Here is a 24147-nt window from a genome sequence, read left to right on the forward strand (position 1 = left end):
TAAGGTTTTTTATAGGCATTCTAGCCTCACTTATTTTTAAAAATAAGCAAAATTATAAGACATCCGAAGAGTATTTTCCTTAAATAATAACATTATCTGGTGGTCAGTAGTCAGGTTCATTTTATTGTTTACAGTTCTTGTTTAAATAGGAAACGAATCGTCCAAAGTTCGTCTTTACTGTGTAGATGGTGGCCCGTCGCTCCTTCAGCTCGCGGCGTTGCTGCCTCAGCTTTGACTTGAACAACACTTCCAGGGACTGGACGCGATCGCACATCTCCAGCTCCGCGATGATCTGGGGCCAGTCCTCCACGGCAAAAATGTCCATTAGCGCATCAAGCCCTTCGGACAGAGCCCACAGATCATCCTCCTCAGCACACCAAGTCAATATATAAAGGGTGATTACCTTAACCAGTGGCTCTGACAGCAAGGAGCCCAGAGTGCCCAGCATTCTGTTCCAGTTAACTCGGATATTTAAATCTGCGCATTTTCTCGCTCCTTCTATTATCATATTAAGGTCATTCTCGGTCATCTGACCAAAGAGATCCTTGCGCGCCTTCAGCAAACTCAGGGAGGAGCGCATTAGCGAGGTGATGGCCTCCATTACGGTTAAATCTTCGGTTCCCTTAAAGGCCTGCTGGCCCAAGTTCATCCACATATTATAAATGTCGCTGTAGCCTCCCAAATCTTCTGCGGGCAGCATGTTGCATAGGTTCTGGAGACAAATCAAATAGGACACACGCAATTTGGATACTTTATCCTTGATGCTTTCTTGCTGAGAAACAAGCTTCTCCAAGGCAGGATCCAAAGGCTGAGCTTTTTGCCACAGTTTCTCAATCACTTTGTTCTGCTTAATGGTCTCCAAGAAATTGGCGGGCAATCCACCCGCACCACTGTCAGTTGCCTCGTCCTCCATCTCGTAATCGGCCACGCTCTCAGTCTCCGACTGATTGCTGTCTGAATCCCAGTTACTTTGGTCATCGCTTGAGCCTAGGTTGGTGATAATCTCAGCGACCAGGCGCTGGGCGTCTAGCAAGTGCTCCAGGTTCTTTAGTGCTACATCGGCATCGCATTGATTCGGTTTGGACTGATTAGCGCTCTGGGATTCCGTCATCTCCTCCGTCTCCATGGAAATCTCCAGCACTGGTGCCTCATCTTTCGATTTGGCATTCTGAATTTCGTTTTTGCAACTCAGAAGCTGGGCGTGCGGATCGATGGAGAGTAGTTTGTCCAGGCTGTTCAGGATTTCCCGTGTGTGAGCGGCCGAGCAGGCGGGGACATTGCATAGGATACCAGCAGCCAAGGCGTTGAGGTACAGCTGCGCATGACTCTCTGCGGGAACACCCAGGAGTTCTTGTAGTATGTTGCTGCTGGCCAGGACGTTCCATGAGCTGGAGTTGTTTTCGGACACCACCAGCACCAGTTGGGCCACTGAAATGGCAACCTCCAGACCGAATTTTCGATAGTCGAAGCCCAGCAGCAGGATGGGAAGGAAGTTGGCCTGGTTAAAGGCTTCTGTGGCCGTCGGCGAGCTCTCGCAAAGATTCCGAAGCAGATGGATGGCCTGCAGGTAGGTGTCCGCATGAAGTTCGTTTTCGAAGCCATTCTTAGTCAGATCATAGCCCCGGATCAGTGCCAGAAGTGCGGTCAAAATGTCGTTTTCCACGAGGAAGTCGCACACCTCCGTGCCAAACACCGATAAGTTCCGGAAGGCACCTGCTGCCGCATTCCGGATGGCGCCCTCCTTGTCACACAGCAGAGGCGCCGCAATCCGGGCCAGCTCGCTGCCGCAAATCTCGCGTACCTTCTCCTTGCGCAGCGCCAGCACGGCGAAGGAGTGCAGTCCGTTCAGCTTGTCCTCCACATCCGGCCGCTGCAGGTGCACGCAGATCGCCTCGATGGGACCGCAAGCCTCCGCCTCGCCTGCCGCTTCAACGTCCAGGGCGTGCATAAGATCCGCAGAGGTGTCCACGCCGGAGGGCGTCCGCGTTTTTACTTTCCGGACTTTTCCCATTGCAACAAAACAAAAATGCACGTGTTTACTATAGAGGTGTCAAAACATCGATGAAAACATCGATGCATCGATGTTTTTGAAATTTTCTAAATCATCGATGTTTTTTTCAACCATCGATGTTTCTGTGCCGTCACTATTAAGAAAAAAGGCAAAGGAAAGGTACGTAAATTTACGTACGTTATAAAGATACGACCCAGAACTATGTTTTTTTAAAACACGTTCCGCAACTTACGACTGGGATATTACCCTTTACTCTTTACTCTTTACCAAATCGACCCTTTTCAGGGCTACATAATATTCATTAAAGAGTTGCAAATTTCAAATGATTTATATACTTGTCACATATAAGCATTAATGTATGTATATTTTGTGTATAAGTGAAGATACACTTACAGTTATTGGTGTTTATTTAAAACACACATGTTAAATGCAACTTAAATCATTGCAAATTACTAAAAACAAAACCAACAAAAACAAAAATTAAAGACAATTAGAAAAAAGCAAAAACATTAACATTAACGTAAAATTATGTGTGTGGTGTGTCTGTGTGCGTGCCCGCTGTTGGTTTTCGGCGATCGCCAACGGTTTTTTAAGTGCAAGTTGGTCAAACTTTAAAAATTTCTCCTGGCTAAACTAAGCGCGTCCCCAAAATAATTTTTACATCAAAATTTATGATTCATCGCCCCCTAAATATGGATTTTTGTTAATAAGTCGGGTCGTTCCGGCCCGACTACTTAAGAATTACCAAAACTTAATTTTAATTTTTTAAAACATCGATGTTTCATCGATGTTTTGGGTGAAAAACATCGAAAACATCGATGTCTCAATACATCGATGTTTTGACACCTCTAGTTTACTATAGGGCTGGAACAAAAGGCGAAATGACGATGTTTCCAGATGTTTGGCAACATCGATGTTTTCTCAGTAGCTATCGATTCACGGTGCCTCCCCCATGCAAAGTATGGGCGCGTTCATCAGTGATTACTGGGCGTGTTCACACGAATTCAGTTTCTGCTACTCAGTACTCAGATTCGGCAAAGAGTTTCACTAGTCGAAAAATCTTATTCTTTGTAGTGTGACCGAAGTTTTCAAAGTTCACCCGCCATGCATGTGGCATGGTCTTACTGTCAAGCGGCTGGGTTTGTTGCCAAACGGAAAACAAAGGCAATTGGAGAAATTTAAAAAAGAAGAGTCTGCTGGTGCACAAAGAAATTAAAATAAAAATAAATGAAATTTTCAACGAATGTTTATGTTTATGTAAATTAGAAGCTTAAGACTTCCTTCTCGTCCCACGGATGCTTCGCCATCTTTCCCGCGCCATCTGTAGTCCAGCTCCGAGCTGGCTAATAATGGCTGCTGATGGCTCCTCCAGCTGTCCCTTAGCGGGCGACCTTATTTCCTCCTCCCTATAGAAGCCGGCGCATCCTCTATCTCCGCTCCATCACCAGCTGCCAAGTAGCTGGTGAGGGAGGAGTCCTCAATTGAGAGCTCGTCCGATATCGAGCGAATGTCCCATGTTCCTTCCCACTGGGATTCTCTAGAGGATCTCCTCCAGCGCTTCAACTATTCTGCGGATTTGCCCCTGTCGGTCAAGTCCCACAATAATTGGCAACAGCTTGGATTAGGCGTCTTTTTTCATCTGCACTGACCTCCTTTAGTCGTTTTGGGTGTTTTTTTTTCCATTTTTTATTTTTAAATTCCCCACCGCCTCTGCACGAACACCGCCAAAGATCAAATTTCTTATTCTTTGGGCCGCGGCTAACGGCGTTCATCGAAAATTCACTAGCGAATTCTAGTATTTTTTCTGGTATTTCCTTAGCTCATCTGAGTACCGCGCTGAAAAACAGACCCGACGAAAAACTTTAGCCGCCTGTTTGCCTCTCGCTCACTCCTATAGTTAGCTCGCGGTTTTCGTCGATGTGAATACTAGGCTTACATGTCAATAGAACCCCTATTTCTAATGCGCTCTGGCTTACAAAAATGTTTGCATCAAAAGTGTAAGCAAACAAGAAGTCAGTAACTAATTACGTTATGCATAAAATTGTTCGGAACAATAGCTTTTATAATTAAAATTTTAATAATATACATTTTTGGTATTGAACTTTAGCTAATGTGCTGGATAGCAGTGTTCCCCAGTCTGGCAACGCCGTTCGTGTGCTGCCACCTCTCTCGTTTTATTCGATAACTTACTTATCGAGACCACTGGGTTGTATTCACATCTCTAGCGGCAGAAGTGCAGACAATTTTTTCACAAAAATTTATAAATGCAAATTAGGGAGTGCAGTGAGATTTGTGTGCAATGGAAGCGAGTTTAGAGGAGAGCATGGACAGCGATCACGCTAGTTCGCCAATCAGTAAGCCGGATGCGAGGGAATCCCCACCAGGAGTGGGACTCAATGGAAATGGCAATGGTAGTGGTAGTGGCAGCCAGGAGACCCCGAATAATGGCGTTGCTATAGCCAAGGAAAAACCAAGCGAGGGCCAGTGGTGTGTAATCAGGAAAACCAGTTTTTGATTGTGAAACAGCCCTTTTACCTTGACCCAATTTCAGGACCAAGCCCTTCAATGCATTCAGTGGGCGACCCATTGGGGAGCACACAGCCCAGCAGCAGGCGCTGCAGCAGCAACAGCAGCCACCGCCGCAACAGCAGCAGTCGCAGCCGCAGCAGCAGCAGCAACAACCTCCTCCTGGGGCAAACGGAGTGACGGGACCCCCGGAAATCTGGGTGGAAACCAAGGCGGAGGACGGCCGCTCCTATTATTACCATGCGGTAACCAGGGAAACCACCTGGACCCGGCCCGATGGACCCACTGTCAAGATAATGACCCAGGCCGAGGTGGAGGAGATGGCCAAGCGACCAGCCCAAGCCGCCAAGGCGGAAGCGAAGGCCACCGAGACTCCACTTGAGGTTCCAGGGGTGTCGTCGCATCTCACCTCGCAACCGCCACCGCACCTGATGAGCCAGCCACCACCAAATGCGGCGACTCCGCTGCTTTCCCAGCCGCCTCCAAATGTGCGCCAGCAGCCGCCGCCCATGTTCCAGCCACCTGGGATGCAGCCGCCTCCCGGTTTTGGACAACCGCCGTTTTGTATGCCGCCGCCGGCTTACGGATTTCCTGGAGGCGCCGCTCCAGGTGGAGCGCCTTGGGGCGTTGGCATTCCGCCCTGGCAGCAGCACATGCATGGCGGCCAGGATAACAAGCCAGCCAAGTCGCTGATCATCAAGCCGGGCGTTATCGATCCAGCGGTTATTGCGCGGGCAGCAGAGTGGTCAGAGCATCGTGCTCCCGATGGCAGACCGTACTACTTTCATGCCGCTCGAGGGGAGAGTGTATGGGAGAAACCTCAGGCACTGAGGGACATGGAAGCCGCCAGAATGGCTGCCCACTCTGGAGTGGCGCCCGCTGTGGCAACAGCTCCGTCCGGACTACCGCCCCACCTGCTACCCAATCCCATGATGCATATGCCACCGGGCTCAGCGCCACCGGGATTTGATGCGCATGCCGCTTTTGCAGCCGCTGCTGCAGCAATGAAAGCGAATTCGGAGAACACCAAGGCGGCGCAGGCTGCTGCCCTCGAAAAGGAGGCTAAGAAGGCGGCGGAAGAGAAGCGGAAAAAGGAGGAGGAGCAGAAGAAGGCGGCAGCTACCGCAAAGCAGACGGACAAGAGTCGACCGGTGACAAGTACTCCGATCGCTGGAACGCCCTGGTGTGTCGTGTGGACAGGAGACGCTCGCGTCTTCTTCTATAATCCATCGACGAGGACTTCGGTTTGGGATCGACCCGAGGATCTAATGAATCGCGAGGACGTTGACAAAGCGGTAAACGAACGTCCCGAGCAACTGAAGACCCCGCAGGAGAAGTCCGCTGAGGCGGATCAAAAATCCAACGAGGAGGCAGCCCAGGAACAGACTCAAGCGCAAGTTCAGGCCCAGCAGCTGGAACAGGTGCAGCGAGTGGATCCAGAGGACGACGATGACGACGAGATTATCAAGATTCGAACTGAGTCCGAGTCCAGTGTGGAGGAGGTGCCTACCAAACGAGTGCGAATGAGTAAGTCAAAGGTTGCTTAAGGCGGTTAAAGCCTTGCTATAATTTTCCTTACATTAGTTTCGAAGTCAAAGCGAGCCGAGGATGCCGCCCTAGAGGCTGAGCAGCGGGCAGCTAAGGAGCGGGCTTTGGTACCCTTAGAGATGCGCGTCACCCAGTTCAAGGAGATGCTTAGAGAGAAGGACGTTTCAGCTTTCAGCACCTGGGAGAAGGAGCTTCACAAGATCGTATTCGATCCGCGGTATCTGCTGCTGACATCAAAGGAACGTAAACAGGTATTTGAAAAGTATGTCAAGGATCGGGCCGAGGAGGAGCGTAAGGAGAAGCGAAACAAGATGCGCCAGAAGCGGGAGGATTTCCGCAGCCTAATGGAAGAAGCCAGGCTACATGGCAAGTAAGTATGGGGAATGGGCTCCTGTTAACCTATGTTGGTCCGGTATCAGTGGATTCGCTGAAATATTGTAGAAATGGGCTTCCAAACCTTTAAAGATATATGTAATTCTTAGATCAACCTTTTTGATACCCACTCTGGTTAGGTTACTGTTAGCAAAAAGCAGCGTTGAAAATTGCGGCCTTTCCTAAGAAAAATGTGTTTAAAATGTGCCAAATCAAAATATTGACCTCACAACTATTTTAAAAGTTTATGGTATCCATTTGCTAACCGTGAATCGCTTTCCAGATCCTCGTTCTCCGAGTTCAGCCAGAAGAACGCGAAGGAAGAGCGGTACCGGGCTATCGAGAAGGTCCGGGAGCGCGAGAGTCTCTTCAACGAGTACATTGTGGAGGTGCGTCGTCGCGAAAAGGAGGACAAGCAGTTGAAGAAAGAGCAGGTAGGCCTAGGGTATGCTCGAGCGCCAAACCCCATCACCTTACGTATCTCGATGTTTAAACATAAATGCATATACCTTTATATATATTTAACTTACCTGTATGCCAAACGTATTTACATAATGTGATTGATTTTCTGTTAACTTTTAAACCATAAACAACGTGTGAATCGAAACCGAATCAAACCAAACTGAAAATGAAACCGAATCTGAACCCTGATCGATTGAATTACCCCTGAACGTGTTGGGTTCCCGGTGGTTTGCCACCCGATACCTTAGCCACTAGCTAGCAGGTTACAGCACAAATGCACCACCCAAAACACCAAAATACACAACAGCAACAGCATCAAGATCCACCTGTACAACCACCTCAACAGCCAATTCCGCCCGCCGTCCGTCATCGCCGTCCACTGATCTACTTGACCACGCACATGTTTGCAATCTGTGTGGTGAGTTACTTGAAAAATACAAAGCAAAAACATTAAAATTTGTTTTTCTGCAATAAGAGACAAATTTGGAAATAAAAACAATTAATAAAAACAATAAAAACAAAAATATCGAAAGGTTTGCCAAACTGAAAATTACCTGATAATCGTTGGTGTGATTTCCACTTCCCGCCCTACGCCCCACGTCGCCCTCTCGGATGTAATATGCGATGTGATGAAGAGGATGTTGCGATGTTGTGAATGGCATTGGGAGATCATGAGTGATGAAGTTAGAAGTTCGCGTTGGGCTCTCGGATGGATGCCAACGAGCCGGAGACAGGCAGAGAGAGATTGTTCCAGTGATCCAGAGCGACAGCAATTCGTGTGCAGGTGTCTGCGGCGCTGAGCAAACAGTATGAATAATACTTAATTTAATTAACCCACTATTTTCGTTTTGTTTACAAATAATGAACACACACAGCAGTTTGTCACCTGAAAGAGGCAAGCCCAAGGAACCGAACTCAGCCCAATACAACCTGCGTAGACCAAAGAAGTACGAGATTGTTGGGCCCTAAGATCTCAGTTCTTTGCTCTGGCAGGTTCAGGCAGCGGCCCGAAGTCGCTGAAAGGCTCTCAGCCCCTATCCTTACCATATACCATATATTTACTGTAGATGTATCGACTATTGTACCCTTCGGCCTTGCTGAAGTCTCACCTCCACCGCCTGTTGATCAAGAGAGAAAAGGCGGGGTTAGGTTGTCCGTCTGCTGTGTTAAGCACGCACATTCTTCAAATATTGCTTTTTTTTGCACCTGCATTATTTTAAAATGTGTTTTATATTTTAATTTGTCAATCACATAGATTTGAATTCCTATCGCACGTATATTTTGCCATTGCAGTATACTTCACGTATCTTCTAAATTTAAAAAAGGCATAGTTAAAAGCTTGATTCTAAATATGAATGGTTAATTTACAAAATGATTTCTTGTGTTATTTAATGTATTTTAAATTTTAAGTTTAGAGACAATCAATGATCTTAGTTGCAATGTTTAATTTAGTCGTTTTATATAAAAATGATTTTTTTTTTAAGTAAAAGCAAGTTAAAGTCTTTTGTAAAAAATTATTTGGATTACATTTCTGATCGATTAATTTTTTAAGTATTTCTGAATAAAATGATAGGGAAATTAAATGCTTTTATAGGGAAAATTGTTATATTACACTATTATCAAACCGGAAGCTTTGTGAATTATGCATTCATTTGAATTTATGTTTTTCTTTTTTTATTTTGGCATTACCAAACGCGTTTTTGTGGTTCGATTGTAGTCTGTCCCTGCCAATTCTCTCTCAGCAAGCCGGAGCAGAACTAATAAAAAGTTTTGTTTCAGCTAAGTCTTTGATCGCTAATTAAAACCCTTCTTTTGCAGGTACAAAACCGTGTAACTATGTTCAGTAGCTTAAGAAACAGTAGTCCTAAGCTTTAGGTTAGCCCATTAAGTGATAGAATGTTAAGTGAAGGGCGCATCAATGCCAGACTTCTAATTCGATCTCTCTTTCGCATTTCTCTTCTCTTCCGCATGGCTGTCATGTCAATATTCCTTTCACATACACTCACAAACTCTAGATCCGCAAGGACTTTCTGGATATGCTGCGCGAACGTCACGACATCGAACGCCACACCCGGTGGTACGACATCAAGAAGAAGTTTGAGTCGGACCCCCGTTACCGGATGGTTGACTCCATGTACCGGGAGGAGTACTTCGAGGACTACCTGCACATCATGAAGGAGGAGAAGCGAAAGGAGCGGGAGCTGCGAGAACAGAGAGAACGAGAGCGACACCGCGAACGCAAATCGGACCGGAAGGAAAGGGATAAGGACAAAGAAAAGGAAAAGGACAAGAATCGGAAGGATCGAGGACGCAGTCGCTCGAGGGACAAGGACCGCGAGCCCAAATCCTCCAAGGAAAAGGAGAAAGTCAAGGAGGAGAAGAGCAAATCGGAGAAGAGCAAGAAACGCGATACTCCGGTAAGTCTTAAGACTTTGTATTACGTTTACAATTTGCTAATTCAGAAATATGTGTTTCTGCTTTTCATAGGAGGAGGGTGAGCATCGCGAAGAATCCGATAGGGAAGAGCGAGCCGGCAGCGACGACAGCGAGGTGGCTCGCCAACGGGAGACCGAGGCTGAGCAGAAGCAAAAAGAGCGCGAAAAGAAGCTGAGGGCAGAACAGAGCATTCGGGAGCGGGAGAAGGAGGTGCAGCGGACCCTGGCCGGGCATCTGAGGGATCGGGACAAGGAACGCGAGCATCACATGCGCGAAGAGTGCATTGGCCACTTCACGGCTCTGCTGACAGATCTGGTGCGTACGCCGGATTTCACATGGAAGGAGGTAAAGCGCCAGTTGCGGAAGGACCATCGCTGGGAACTGATCGAGACCCTAGATCGAGAAGATCGCGAGCGGTAAACAACATTGAATTATTCATTAGCATGTAAATCTTAGTACATCAACTTGACTTTTACAGAAAATTCAACGAGCACATTGACAATCTGATGAAGAAAAAGCGTGAGCGATTCCGCGAAATGCTGGACGAGATTGGCACTCTGCACCTCACTAGCACTTGGAAGGAGATTAAGAAACTGATCAAAGAGGATCCGCGATATTTGAAATACAATTCGGACAAGGGAGAGCGCGAGTTCCGGGACTACATCAAGGATAAAACCATGACCGCGAAAACCGCTCTTCGGGAACTATTGCAGGAGTGCAAATTCATCACCCACAAGAGCAGCGATCTCATCAAGGAAAATCCCAATCACCTCAAGGAAATCCAGGACATACTGAAGAACGACAAAAGGTAAGAACGGAGCTTAACATTTGGTTATTGCCTGTAATTTTTGACACACATGGAAAAATCAAAATTGTTTTCCTAATTTTGGCAATATTGCCTGTCCAGTTCATAAATCTTAACCTTTTATTTCTCAAAGGTATCTGGTGCTGGACCACATGGAGGAGGAAAGAAACACTATTGTCCTCGGCTTCGTAGAGGAACTCAACAAACGGGGACCTCCGCCACCACCCACAGCTTCTGAGTCAACGCGCCGCAACAAGTAGTGGCATTATAACATAACTATTCAATTTAATCATAACAAATAAATTATTATACTAAGTCGAAGTTGTATAACTTCCAATATTTTAATTGAATAAAATACACCCATTAATGCAATTTAAACCAATAAAACCCATGTTTTCTTTCATTCGTAAATATTTATTGATCATTTATACGTTATTTTAGAGTTCCGGTTTGTATCTATATGTTGATCATGGTTCACTTTTTGTATTTATTATTATATAATTCTTTGTGTTCTCATTTACCCATTCATCGGTTCGCTTCATCGCTACCATTATTGTTTAATACACATTCTTTCTGCACTGTAGCCGAGTTTACTAATATCTAAAAATAAATACAAATACAATAATCCGTAATTTTATTCGTTTTCAAAGCCAGACTTCTTTCCATCGATATGGAAAATGGTTGTGTATTAGGAACTAATATTGAAAATAATGTGTCCTTAGTGTTGCAAACAAATCTTTTTCCTCTCGTTTGTATAAAGTTGATTCTGGTTTTGGTGTTTAAACATGTTAATACAAGTTCAACTAATCCAATAACCCTTTGATGAGGGGCATGATCGGTTAAATAGCAAGACCGTCGCCGCAATATGGTTCACCATACAGGGTCTGATTTTAAATATATATTTCCATTTAACAATATGTTTAATCTATTATAGATCGAAAAACAAATCGGCTGAAAATATTTAGATGGTCGACGATACTTCTAAATATTAAACAAACATTTTCGATCAATTGATAAAGTTGAAAAACAGAAGGTTCAAATGGTTAAGGATTAATTTATTAGCAGATATCGAATTTCCAGAAACGTAGGTCTCATGTTTAGATTTTTGATAAATCTTGGTTTTATGGTCAAAGATTTGTATTCAACCAAATATCTCTTAGAATCGAATTTTTTGCATATAACCCGATGTCTACTTATTACAGTTTTGTACGCTTTTATCCGTTTAATGACCCAATTTGCATTTAATATGAGAAAATCGGTTAAAATAATAAAACATAATTTGAGCATGACCAGTAATGCTAGAGAAACCAAGAAATAAATCGGGGTATGCATACCTCTAAATATTTTAAAGAACTATCTTTACGATCTTTTTCGATCCATTCAGCACCCGTCCGATCAATATACACGCACCCACTCAAGCATCTATCTATATTAGCTGGTGTTTTAGTTGACTGCTCTATGTATTCTAGAATTTCGATTCTCTATGTTACGCTACAACTGCTAGTTACTATAGTTATAATATTTACTTGTTGTTGATCTTATTGATTTCATTTTCGGTTTCGGTTAGGCACAAAGTAACTGGTTTTCATTTTATCCTTTTCATTTCTCATGGTTCACGCTCGAATTTTATACTCTATTTTTTATTTACTAGTTATATTTAGTGGCTACTACCAATTTATTGAACAGTTTAGTGTAGTTGTTCCATAATTTCCTCTCATTATAATTAAATTGTAATATATTGCTACAGGTGTGTTGTTGTTCTTTTTGTCGTGCAAACCACATTCCATTGTTGTAAATTGAAAAATACAGGTGTGTCTTTGTGTCTTCTATATGTGTTTATATCTAAATAGTAAATTCTATTACAATTAAATGTTGTTTTTCATTTTGATATACATCTACATATACAGACAAAAAATTGCGAGAATCGGGCGTGTGGAAGTTGTGTTGGAGTAAAGGGTGCATTGGTGAAGGACTCCTCCTTGAAAATTATGAGATTTATTCCACTCGGATCAGGGAATACCTAAGCGAAGCAACTCACGAATAATAAACTAAAAGATTCAAGCAAAATAAACCAAATTTTAAAATCATATAAAAATATATTTTTATTAAATAAAGCAGTTTATGAACTAAATGAAACTTTTACTAAAATCAGCGATAATACTCCAAGTCATAAGGTTAGTAACAGCGTTTCAAAGTTCATACTCTCATATAATAATTTTTAAGCTTTCTTATAGAAATGTAATGACGAAATAAATGAAATTAAGTGCTTTATACATTGTAAAAATGTGTATGTATATTTTAATTTGTTTTAAATGCAAAGTTACCAATTGTAATGTTTCAATGTTGACAACTATAAAGTAAGTGTTTTTGTTCTTTCTTTTTATATGATCTTTATGCTTATAATTTGAAAAGCATTCAAAATGCTCATTACAAATTGTGGGTCTATACAATTTTAAATTTATGTTTTGGTATAACAAATTTTGTTTCGATGATGTGGTGGCCAAAGCAACGTGATATCTTTTTGTATGTAAGAATATAAAACACAGAAAACCGATTTGTGGAAATTGAACTACGCGTGTCTCTTGTTTGCCGTATGCAGTTTTTCTTAGTTTTGCTGTTTGTCTCGTTAGAATAGATATAATATAATATAATATGTGTGTATATAATACGTTCATATAAATAATTAATAATAGTAATCATAATCATTAATAATTCATCATCTGTTCGGTTCATATGCATAACTGTTATTGTTGCTATTGTGGTTGTTGCTGTTCTTGTTGTTTTCTGCAGTAGTAATTCATTAGTAATGGTTAAATAAGCGGTTTCTTCTTGGTTGTCAATCAGTTGCCCTTGGTTGCCTCTTTAGCGGCCATGATCAAAGGAGTCAGACTGGCCAATGGACGGGCCAGTTTTAGGAAGGGATGCTGCAATGCGAAGAGTAGATTGTAATGATTGTCCGGGCTATCAGTTTGACTAAAGGACTCACCTTCAGCAAGTCCAGTGCACTGGCTCGCCGCTCCACCTCCACCTCCAGACACTGGTCGAGGAAGTCCTGAAATGCTCCGGACAGCTTGTCTTTTTCTTTAATCTCTGGCTTGCCATTAGTGGCAATGAGGTACAAGGCTTTTAGCGGATTCTCGTTCAAGTACGGCGGTTCGCCCTCAACCATTTCAATGGCCATGATGCCCAGCGACCACAGATCCACCTGCACGAGAACAGAGTCGATCATAAATTATTCTTCTTTATTATTAGATTTGATAATTTTAAGATCTTATAGCGAAAAATTCCCATTTTACTGTTTAATAATCTAATCTGAACTAATCTTTTGGATGTAAAAGCAATGTTTACTGTTAGCAACAACAAAGTAAAGCTAACTATATTCACAATTTATCATTTTCAGTCATTTTCCCTTATTATAAATTATTCGATTAAGACAGAATAAGACTACCAAAACTTTTGAGCCCCACTGCGTAGATATATAATCTGCATACGTCCTTATTGCCTAGTGATGCTACTACTAACCTTAGGTCCGTACTGCTTCCGGGTGACCACCTCGGGAGCCATCCAGTAGGGAGTGCCCACCATCGTTGTGCGTTTGGATTGCTCCGGCGATATTTGCGCACAGAAACCGAAATCAGTCAGCTTGACAGAGCCGTCTAGGCCCAGCAGGATGTTATCACTTTTGATGTCGCGATGTATGACCTGGTTGGCGTGGAGGAACTCCAGGGCTTGCAGCACCTCGCGGCAGACAGCTGCAATCTGCCCTTCATCCATGCAGGTCTCGGTGACTACGTCGGTGAGCGAGCCGCCAGGCAGGTACTCCATGACCACCCACAGCTCCTCAGACACCAAATAGCTGTCTAGGTAGTTGACGACATTCGGGTGCTTGTTCTCCCGCATCACGAGGATCTCGTTGATGATCAGTTCCTTTTTGGGCTGCTGTGACAGGTTCATCTGTTTGATGGCCACCTCCATGCCCGTCGACGATTCAATGGCCGTATACACGGTGCCAGAGGCACCCTGGCCAATCTTCTCCATCTTGGTGTACTTTCGATTTGGGTCGCCCACGGAGACGATAGTGCGCAGCTTCTCCAGGATCTCCTCATCAGACATCTTTTTCTTCTTGGCGTTCGCTGCCCGCGTATTGGGCGTGGCAGCCACAGCTACAGCTGCCTGGGGAACGGCGATTTGGTTGCCTGCCGCAGGCGGAGGAGCAGCAGCAGCTGCCACTGGGCCCACCGTTGGTTCCGGTGTGTACAGATCTGATGATCCAACGGAGGCGGGTGTGGGCGATGCGGGCGTGATGATGGGCGAAAGGGGAACCGCAATCGGAAGCGGAACCGTCGAGTTGCGAGCGGAAGACGTCGGCGTAGGACAGTGGATCGTTGGCAGGGCGTGGTGTGTGGCATCGTCGTCGTGGAACGAGGGAAATGATGAAAAGGAGGAAGCAGAGGAATGGTGATTAGTCGTTGTTGCTGTAGCTGCTGTTGCTGCTGCAGTGGTAGCTGGTGCTGTTGTTGTCTCGACGAGACTACCACGAGATGCAGCTGGAGCAGGAGCAGTAGTAGGAGTGGTAGAACAACTAGGATTAGTAGCAGACAAAAGAGTTGATGTTGCATCGGTGCCTTCTGTTTCTGTGGCTGTTGGTTTTGTGGTTGTTGGGGACGTTGGAGCTGGCGTCGTCGCAGTTGTTTTATTGAGTTGTTTAATTTATTTTTTTTGCAGCAATTAGAAGCGGAACAAAACAGAACAGAACACAGAGAGGCGATACAAATACCAAAATACACATTCATTAAATCGTCATTAGCATTATCACCACAAAAGAGTTTATAGTTAAAAAGGCAACATAGAGAAGCTATCAACGACACATCAAAGCCCTTGAGCCCTGGCAGCAAACTAGTTAGGTGATGAAAAATCTTAAACTCACCGCACAATCGGAAGCCATTACTTATTTACAGAATATTTATCTGCCTTAAAGTTTACTTCCTCTTCAGTATTTTATAAATATGTTTAATACTTTAACCTTTTGCCTAATTTTATCAACATTTGTTTCCGTGTATGTAAATACCAAATGAACGGACAAAGTCAAAATTGTATTTTATGAGTACGTTTTGCTGACATTAACTTTTTTATAACTTGCTGCTAAGGCTCTTTGTTAGGTAGATGCAACTAAGCTATGATCCACATATTCTGGAGCGGCACTCACTTGCATTGTTCTTGTTCTTGTCCAGCGTCGTCGTGACATTATTGTGGAGCATAGGTGACGCCACTGGCGCCGTCATTCCTCCTTGCGTCCTATGATTCTGCAGCGGCGTTGTGGGCGTGGTCGCTGGTGCCGCTGGCATGGGTATGATGGCTGGCTGCAGATCCTCGATTGGCCGCGTGTAGATGGATTTCGTGCGCTCCGGCCTGGAAGCCACCGGCGGAGGTGGCGGCTGCTGCTGGAGCTGCTGCGGATGCGGATGCTGTGGCCCCAGCATATCGTCCTCGTTGGCGGATGAATGTTGCGATGTGGATGCGGAGGCCGTGTGGCCGACAAAGTTGTACGAGTGCGACTGACTAATGCCAATGGGATGCTGGTTGTGGTTCTGGTGCAACTGCTGCTGCTGCTGAAGGAGGTGCTGCTGCTGCTGTTGGTAGTGGTTGCCCAGGATTTGACCAGCGACAGCCACGTTGTTGGCATTGGGTCCCAGGGTCATGCTGCCCAGCTGCACGCCGATCAGGTTGCCACCACTATTGGATCCGTGCAGCTCCGAGTCCGTTGGCGTGCTGCTCGGACTGCTGCTGCTAACCCGGCTGAGCGATGAGCCTGCCAAAAGTAAAAGTGCATTAGTATCGACGGGATAAACTCGGAAATGAGTAAGAAAGGATTTGTTTCTTTGCTTGCAATCCCTGATCATCATTTTAAAAAAGGGACCAACCTGAATGCGTCGTAATGGCATTTGTCATGTACTTGGAACTTGGCCTCTGTTTGGTTGTGTTGTCGAACCACTTGAGCACGTCGAGCACGGCCTGGGGATTCTTCTTCTGCTCCTGCTTGCTGATGTTCGAGTTCATTAGCAGGCGCGCCCATGCTTCCGGCATGCCCTGGAAAAGGCAACAGGTCAGTTTGTTAGAAAGAGTTACCCAACACAATTACAGCGATGGGAGTACATCTAAAAGGCGTGGGGTACATATAAATTCCTGGATTTTGGGTACATCAATGCACGGCCAATTATTCTGATCGGGGGATGATGGAAGGCACTTCAACTACGAATTCTAGACAGCGAGTGTCGGTGTAATGTTGTATGGTCAAGTGTAGGTTTATTGTGAGAGTACAACGATAAGGAAGGAGCGATCGTAAATGTAAACTATGAGTAATAACGATCGAACTTTGAACAAACACGGAGTCGACAAAATGGACAGACAAAGGAGCACAATGAGACTTTATTGAGTAACTAATGAAGGCAAGCTCCGAAGAGTTAGTCGTGGAGTTTACTTACTTTCATTGGCAGCTTGATAAATAATAGAAATCGATATAGAGCACGTATCGCGAGAGAAAGATATAGACAACAGAATGTATGTACAAGTACAGTGTAATATATATTTTTTGAGAGCGTCGAAACAAAAGCGAAAATAATAAGAAATTCTTTGGGTGAACGGGTGAGCCATATAGTAATTTGTTTTGTTCAAATTCAATGTTTTCGGTTCTAAAAAGTTGTTTTCAAAATATTTATCGTTTTTTCGACATTCATAATAGTTCTATGAAACATATCAAACAGGAAATAAATCCAACCGTGCCAATACCCTCATCACCCAAAATTTACATAAAATGTATAGTCTGCAAACGAAACTTAAAGTCGTATGCTGGTGACTGTGTTTTTTGCATATCAATTTTTTGTATAAAAGCTTATCAAATGGAGGACATAAGCAGTGAAAACCGAAGATTTCCGACTTGCTATTCTTAGACAGCAAACCGTGAACATAATGGCGAGGCAAACACGACTGAAGGTGTCCGTAAATGAGCAAAACATAGAACTCACGGTAAACTCGCCGGTGACAGCATCGAAGCCCACATGGACCGTGTGCTCAAAGTTCGTGGGATAGGAGATGTTCGGTTTGGAGTCCGTGTGCGAGGGCTTCGATCCCTTGATCTTGCTCTTCAGCGTTTTCTTCTTCCGGTCCGAATCATCGGGTTCTTTGGGGGGAAAGAGAAAGAAGCACATTGTTAAGCGGACCGGCGATGTCCACATGCCGTGTTCAACTAACAAAATCGTACTCACCCTTGGGCAGCGGCCGCATGTCGGGCGGTACATCACCTCCGCCGCCGACGCCCACTCCTCCTCCCGCGGATCGGTCGATGCCGCCTCGATTGCTGGTGAGACGCACGGGCGGCGCCGGCGGTTTGTCTTCCTCGCTGGACATGGCTTTGTCTTTGAGTGCCTCTGGCTCTTCTAGTTAGCTCCTGCTTCCACCGCCTCCGCTTCGCCTAGCGCCCCTTTATGCACAGCTGTTCTAAGGCCAGAAAACAGCTGTTGAGAGTGAGAGAAGATCATTATTTGGCGGAGAAGAATAATACATTGCGAATTATATTGATAATTAGATAAATATGACTATATACATTTCGACTTAGTACGAGATTAAAAATAAAACCCTAAAATCTGATTTTTCAAAGTCTGAGATTTTATAAGGTAAGAACAAAAAATGGAGATTTCATCAATTGAAATCAAAATCGGGAACAGTACAGAGATGATTTAATGTTCGGTGTATTTCCAGGGGTTCCAACCTTCTGTTATCTATCGCGAAAAAGTGTACCGCAGCTTATCTTACTATATATTTCCTTCTGTATTCCATTCCCCGCCCTATTGCAATCGCGTCATATGGTTCCACAAAATTTTAAATTTGTCATACAACGGCAAAAGATAGATTGTTTACATATATTTCGCGAACACTTTTTCGTTGTGTGTTTCACACAATTCTGCACAGAACTATACAGCTTTGGCACTTTAGTCTTCTTTTTTTAAGCGATCTTCTTGAAGATCACGTCAAAATTCTGTGCTCTCGATTTTGTTGGCATGCGAAAAGCATTTTGTTTTGCTTTTTATAAATGGTACAAGAAAACACCCACTCACACCGAGATCGGAGGTTATTGCAGGAGAGGAGAGATATGGCCACAATTATAAATTTATCAATATGGGCCGTTCGGCGAACTAAATCGGACTGTGGGGCCTTCGCTCAGTTGTTCCGTCGGCGTGTCTCTCACCCTCGAGTGTCACTGCCACTAGAGCAGCCGGCAAAAGGCAACAAACAACACACATCGCCCCAAGAGCACGGGCGCGGAGCAAAATACATTGCGAGAGAAGCGCAATCCACAGTGCTTTGAAAGCTGTTTCTAGGGTTACCCCAGACCTTAATCCGATTCTATCGGGTATTTTTATAAATTTAAAGATTTTAAAATATAAAATTCAGAAGCAAACAAGAAAAATAACTATGGCTACCATATTTTTTTTTTTTCCACATATATATTTTTTTTCTCTCTGAACATTAGGTTGGTTCAAACCATTAAATATAAATTTCTACCGTTTAATGTTTGAAAAAGTTTTATTCGAAAACTAAACATATTTAAAAGAGTATTACATAAATATATTTGGTCAAAGGCAACAGTGCGTATGAGTAAATAACTCTGGAGCCAATGAATTTACTCAATTATTTCGAGTTTAGTATATCTTGCTAAGCTCCATTTAATGCAAAAATGTAAAATTTATTTATTATCTTTATTATTTTGGCTTTAGAATGAAAGTCTTATATTGGACTTTATTTATTTTAAGTGCTTAACCTTAGTTTTAAAAGATACAGGAATGTATATTGCGGTCATTGCTTAGACGATTATAATTTTATTGATCTTGTAGTGATGTTAGCACTAGCATACGAGTCATCAGTGAATAAAATCAAAAAAGATCTCTTTTTCATCAGCAAATCACCACATTTTTATCACTTTTTTTAAGAAAGATATCGAGAGAAGGTTGGTGAGAGCGTCGGCTTTGTCGATGTTCCAGTCGACTGAGTGATGATTTTGACAGGTAAGGAACTGCAGGGATAATTATACATTGCAACCACTGTACCCCTTGCAACAAACTTTTCTCTCTCCTGCTCTCTCGCCCACGCCAACGATCGAGAGCCATAAAAAATTCGTTGCGATAACAAGAGTGGCTTCGATTAGCACTCGAAACAAAAACAAAGCAGCTCACGCATTTGGAATTACAGCAACACTAAAGAGGAAACTGAGATGTGGGGACAAAAACAACATAAACACTCTCGAGTGGGCGGCAACGCAACGCAGCCGAACATATGACCAGAGAGGGAGAAAAGGAGTGGGAGAGAGGCAGAGAGCGGGCGACGTTGGCGCCTGTCTGCTCTTGCCGGCGACGTCGACTGCGCTGCTTTTATGATTCATTTATCAACGTCAGGCGTCAAGAGTCAATGCAACTAACGGGATGCGGGGGGTGGCAAAGTGTGAAAACCATGGGCAGGCAACAACATGCAGTTCCAACAGCTGAGGTCAACATAATAACAGAGATAATAGGAATATCCATGTTCTACTTTGAATCACCACTAATAGGGTTCTTATAGATAAAGTTAAAGATTGGAACATGAATCATAAAATGCGTTACCCATGACATTTAAAATAGGCATTTAATAAAAAATAATTAAAATCAGTTAATTCTCCCAAGAATATTCTACCAGTAAGATACATACATATTAAAATTTAATATAGATTGGATTTTTAAACCGCATCATATGGATGGTAACATTAATCATAACCAACCGCATACAATACTTTTGTATTCTTATATCGAGAATGATAAAAAATACATAGGTTATTTTATAAAAATATTGCAATTGCACGAAAACCAAATCGGGTCAACATAATAACAGAGATAATAGGAATATCCATGTTCTACTTTGAATCACCACTAATAGGGTTCTTATAGATAAAGTTAGAGATTGGAACATGAATCATAAAATGCGTTACCCATGACATTTAGAATAGGCATTTAATATGTCAATACACATGCGGTTTGTCGTGTTCAGTTAATTCTTCCAAGAATATTCTACCAGTAAGATACATATTAAAATTTAATGTAGATTGGATTTTTAAACCACATCATATGGATGGTAACATTAATCATTAACAACCGCATACAACACATTTTTAGTCTTATATCAAGAAAGATAAAAGAATACATAGGATATATTATAAAAATATTGCAAATATTGCGGTGATATAACGTTGACTGTCACTGTACATCTGTACTATCAGCTCGATTGGTCTTAGGTTTGTTGGCTGCTTGCCGAGAGATATAAACACAATTACATACATAGGTGAGAAATCGTTTTTAGATCAAGCGACAACAAACTTTTCGGGAGCGTGTGGGCGACCAGAATTGGGTTAACGGTGTACCGCATAGAGTTTGATTTTATTGTCGGCCGAACCTCAGGTAAAATCAATAAAATATGTTTTTCTTTCTGCAGGGCCCCCCAATGCAAAATAATTCCCTAATGAGCGAAACACACAGTGGCGGCACAGGAAACTCGACAACACTTGCGGCATTTAAATTAGTGACTGGGGTTGCAAGGCGAAGGAGGTGGCAAGGGGGGGAGGACGTTCAAAGTGGCGCAGGCCTAGGTGCATGTTGCAACAACAGCAACGCAAACGTGGCGCTTGATCCAAGAGCTGAAAGAAGCCACAAACATATGCAGACTTCTTCGCCGCGTTTATGCGGAGCGAGAAGACGCGATGAACAGGGATTTCTTCTGATGAAAGGTCCAATATGAGTCCAATTAAGACGATCGAAATGGAAAATACTTCATTTATACATTTTGATGAGGGTTTTGAATTAAAAGAATGTTGCTGTGGACCTATTTATCCCGTCATAACTAACTCATAAATAGCTAAACAAGTTAGTCCCAATACAGTGTGGTAAACGATTGATACTACACATATGACAATCTTTTCGGTTTTGGTTAAATGACAAAATGATATTACACGTATCTATTTGATAAGATGTTAAGGAACATATATCTATTGGATCTTGTTCGCGATCTAGTGTCTGATTGTTGCGATTTGCCACGCATAACCGATGGCGGCGGCGATTCGCTGCCACTGCGACGTTGTCTATTTTGGTTGCGGACGCCAGCCGAAAGCAGCAGGCGGAAATGTTATGCCTTTTATATTCCTCTTTTCAGTTCCCTTCTGCGTCCGCTCCCCCACCCCCCGCGACCCTTCCGCTTTTACCTGTGACCGTGCTAAGCAAATATGGTTTTCCACAGGGGGGGGGCGGGGTCGGTGCGAGGTGTGCGGGGCACTGGACATGTGCCGTTAGGACGCTAACTGTTAAATGCCAAATCGACTGCAAAATGTTGTTAGTGCTTTATGTAAATGTCTTGTCTTTTGTCACGTGTGTTGGCTGCGGGAGAGGGAGTGGGAGGGACAGACAGCTTGTTGACATTTGTCTGCCTCATTTTTATTTTTATGCTGGAAAATCGGGAGCAGCATTGTGTTAATCCCAAATAATGTGGTAGGAAAACCACTTGAACCGAATTTCTTTAATCCACACTCACATACATACATATTTGAGTTGGAAAAATCAATGTGTGCAACCTCCTGAGCCTGTGTGCGTGTCTGTGTGGTATTGGAAGCCAAACCAATTGGACTAACGGTGCACTCTCTTTTTATGAATGAAACTCCCTCGCCCCGCTCTCCACCTGCCCCTACCCACTTCACCGCTCGCCCCCCTCATCACTTGAACTCACTGCAGGTACATATGCCTTGGCTTCTTTTCGTTTGCACGGCTCACCCTGTACGCCGCTTGCAGTCGAAGAAACGCTTGCGATTTACGGCCTCGATTGGACCCCACTTTTCCTTTTCTTTTCCCACTGGCTTCTTGGAGTTTTCCAAGCTCACAACACTTTACCGCACTCTAGCACACACACACACACGCTGTATTGTTTTCCCGTTTTCTCTGGTGTGTGTCATTAATGGCCGACGAATGGGAAGCTCAAGCAGCTGAAAAGGCCAACCAAACTGAATGCGGCACAAAATCTTTCGTGCGCTCTAGCTCCTTTGACAACGCGCGCGCATTTGGCCACTATTTAGTTTACATTATTCACGGCTTTGTTAAATACGAAAAATAATTACAGAAAGACAAGACGTCGCAGCAGTCACGGAAGCGATGGCAAAAATATATAAAATGCGTTTATCGCGTGATTTTTACAATACATCGATACTATTCTGAATGGTATAGTATTTTTATTACGGTCACTTCTAAAAATGTGTTCCCTTTAATACTCTGTTCAGACAGAGCGGTTTACTGCTTCAGCGACTCCCATACTAAATATACGTCCTATTCACAAAAAGGGGGTTTTTTGCTTCAGCGACTTTTTCTTCCATAAGAAATACACGTGCTAGAGAGAGATGGGAAAAAGTCGCGGGAAATGGGACCGTAAACGCAAATCGATCGCAAGCGATCAATGGAGAAAGGGGAAGGTGGGACCTTATGTGCAGTATTTCAGTATCTTTTACGAGTTTAGGTGATTTCTGTTATTTTTTAGGAAGGAAAATAATTGGACTGCAATGGTGTGTTGGACTGTTTAATCAACTGCATATATGCTGTCATTTAGTTTACAGGAAGCCCAAAATGTAATAAATTCAATAAGAAATGTGTTGTTTTATTTTTTTTATTAAGCATGTTGCAACTTGGTGTCATTGAGATTGCATCAGGAGGCTTACTACTTAAGCTGCCCCAATTTTATTTAACGAAAACTTATTAAAAGCATTTCTCTCTGCAATGGCAGCCACTCAAAGGTCATCAGTTTGGCTTCGATTCCAAAGTCCAGATGGCTGGAATGTGGCGAGAAGTCCACATGCAGCTTCCAGAACATGAACTTTATCAAGGAACAAACAATTTCAGCATCGATGTAGGCCACAGTCTCCACGTTCTCAGCATCTCTGAAGATCCCTTTCGATTCGTGCTCGGTACTAGCTGACTCTAAACGGATTTAGATTTACTAGGCCTGTGCCCAAATTGCTGACATTGAAATTGCATCAGGGGACTTACGACGAAAAACATGGAAAAATACATACCCTCTGCGAAGGGTAACTCCTTTGGATTGATTCCGTAGTCCAGATGGCTAAAATTGTCGGGAGATGTCCACCGGAAGCTTCCAGAACATGAACTTGACCACAGAACCCTTTTTCTTCATTATCTCCACGCTCTCAGCGTCGATCACAGTCTCGCCGTTCCTAATATCTGTGAAGATCACTATCGCTTTGTACTTGGTACTGGCTGGGTCAAAAACGGTTTGTTCTATGGCGGACCACTTTTCGTCTTCTTTTGGTTCTCGAAAACTTTTAAGATTCGATCCATCCCAATTTATACAACAATGTGTAAATCAAATGCCAAATATTTATGCTAAATATTTTTTTATTTCAGTATTAGCTATTATAAATAAATCTCATTTAAAATATAATAACTAATTTATGGAAAGGATATTGATCAACATTTTTCATTTATATTTGTGGTTATACATTTGATGAGAGGGGGATATTGGATATTTGATACGTGTGTTTAAATTTGAAGTATACTTTTAAATTTTCGTATTATAGATTGGACTTTGAGTTTCCTTCGGTGCTTCGAGGCAACTTCATAGTCCTTCAGCAGAATTGATTTGGTTGAGTTTTGAGTTTTGGTATTAATTTGAAGGTAGTTTAATCCTGCTTCGGCTAGGATGCATTTAGTTGGGGTCGTTGAAAATGAGCCAATGCTACGCCTGACGGCAGCATGATAAGAAGGTACGATTTTTTCAAGTTTGATGGCCATAATCAATATTGGAAAGCAACAAAGCCCTTGTCGCTTGTATAAGTGTTGTCCGCTGGATGAAAGATCGCTTAGGTGTTAAGAATTTAATAATGTTTAGTCTACTGATAAGTTTAATCCGAAGTTCGGTA

The 24147-nt window shown here is 43.2% G+C and overlaps 3 protein-coding genes across 13 annotated transcripts; 1 reads left to right on the forward strand and 2 right to left on the reverse strand.

The window, feature by feature from the left end:
* Positions 1-99: 99 nt before the first annotated feature.
* LOC119560170 lies at positions 100-2046 on the reverse strand. The gene has a single exon (XM_037873529.1). The coding sequence runs from the start codon at positions 2009-2011 to the stop codon at positions 122-124; it is 1890 nt and encodes a 629-aa protein (XP_037729457.1). The 5' UTR covers positions 2012-2046; the 3' UTR covers positions 100-121.
* A 2156-nt stretch (positions 2047-4202) lies between these two features.
* Positions 4203-10540, forward strand: LOC119560969 (transcription elongation regulator 1). 4 transcript variants are annotated; one of them, XM_037874728.1, is made up of 8 exons: positions 4205-4498; positions 4563-6064; positions 6122-6455; positions 6741-6891; positions 8935-9336; positions 9407-9771; positions 9834-10163; positions 10294-10540. In XM_037874728.1, exons 1-8 carry the CDS (start codon positions 4311-4313, stop codon positions 10418-10420), a joined length of 3399 nt encoding a protein of 1132 aa, XP_037730656.1. In that variant the 5' UTR covers positions 4205-4310; the 3' UTR covers positions 10421-10540. The 4 variants fall into 4 exon arrangements, with proteins under 4 accessions (XP_037730659.1, XP_037730660.1, XP_037730657.1 ...); XM_037874731.1 differs by lacking the exons at positions 9407-9771; positions 9834-10163; positions 10294-10540 and adding an exon at positions 7168-7337 and having other exon boundaries at positions 4203-4498; positions 7395-8952; XM_037874732.1 differs by lacking the exons at positions 9407-9771; positions 9834-10163; positions 10294-10540 and adding an exon at positions 7168-7337 and having other exon boundaries at positions 4203-4498; positions 7453-8952.
* Positions 10541-12236: 1696 nt separating this feature from the next.
* LOC119560970 (serine/threonine-protein kinase PAK 1) lies at positions 12237-22382 on the reverse strand. Of its 8 annotated transcripts, none has more exons than XM_037874735.1 (9): positions 22339-22382; positions 17423-17671; positions 17183-17337; positions 16643-16654; positions 16082-16247; positions 15367-15969; positions 13683-14833; positions 13147-13365; positions 12237-13084 (listed from the first exon to the last, which is right to left on the reverse strand). In XM_037874735.1, exons 2-9 carry the CDS (start codon positions 17562-17564, stop codon positions 13001-13003), a joined length of 2532 nt encoding a protein of 843 aa, XP_037730663.1. In that variant the 5' UTR covers positions 17565-17671; positions 22339-22382; the 3' UTR covers positions 12237-13000. The 8 variants fall into 8 exon arrangements, with proteins under 8 accessions (XP_037730663.1, XP_037730664.1, XP_037730667.1 ...); XM_037874736.1 differs by having other exon boundaries at positions 22115-22369; XM_037874739.1 differs by having other exon boundaries at positions 13683-14422; positions 21998-22369.
* Between the last annotated feature and the right edge of the window lie 1765 nt (positions 22383-24147).

Source organism: Drosophila subpulchrella, unplaced genomic scaffold, assembly GCF_014743375.2.
Source record: "Drosophila subpulchrella strain 33 F10 #4 breed RU33 unplaced genomic scaffold, RU_Dsub_v1.1 Primary Assembly Seq354, whole genome shotgun sequence".
In the NCBI taxonomy this organism is placed as follows: Eukaryota; Metazoa; Arthropoda; class Insecta; order Diptera; family Drosophilidae; genus Drosophila; species Drosophila subpulchrella.

Coding starts and splice junctions, on each gene's coding strand:
- LOC119560170 (XM_037873529.1), bottom strand. CDS start 2,011: ATGGGAAAAGTCCGGAAAGTAAAAACGCGGACGCCCTCCGGCGTGGAC.
- LOC119560969 (XM_037874728.1), top strand. CDS start 4,311: ATGGAAGCGAGTTTAGAGGAGAGCATGGACAGCGATCACGCTAGTTCG. Junction 6,456..6,740: donor GAAGCCAGGCTACATGGCAA/GTAAGTATGGGG, acceptor ATCGCTTTCCAG/ATCCTCGTTCTCCGAGTTCA. Junction 9,772..9,833: donor GATCGAGAAGATCGCGAGCG/GTAAACAACATT, acceptor TGACTTTTACAG/AAAATTCAACGAGCACATTG.
- LOC119560970 (XM_037874735.1), bottom strand. CDS start 17,564: ATGTCCAGCGAGGAAGACAAACCGCCGGCGCCGCCCGTGCGTCTCACC. Junction 15,970..16,081: donor TGCCATTACGACGCATTCAG/GTTGGTCCCTTT, acceptor TACTTTTGGCAG/GCTCATCGCTCAGCCGGGTT. Junction 14,834..15,366: donor CAAGAACAAGAACAATGCAA/GTGAGTGCCGCT, acceptor CGACGACGCCAG/CTCCAACGTCCCCAACAACC.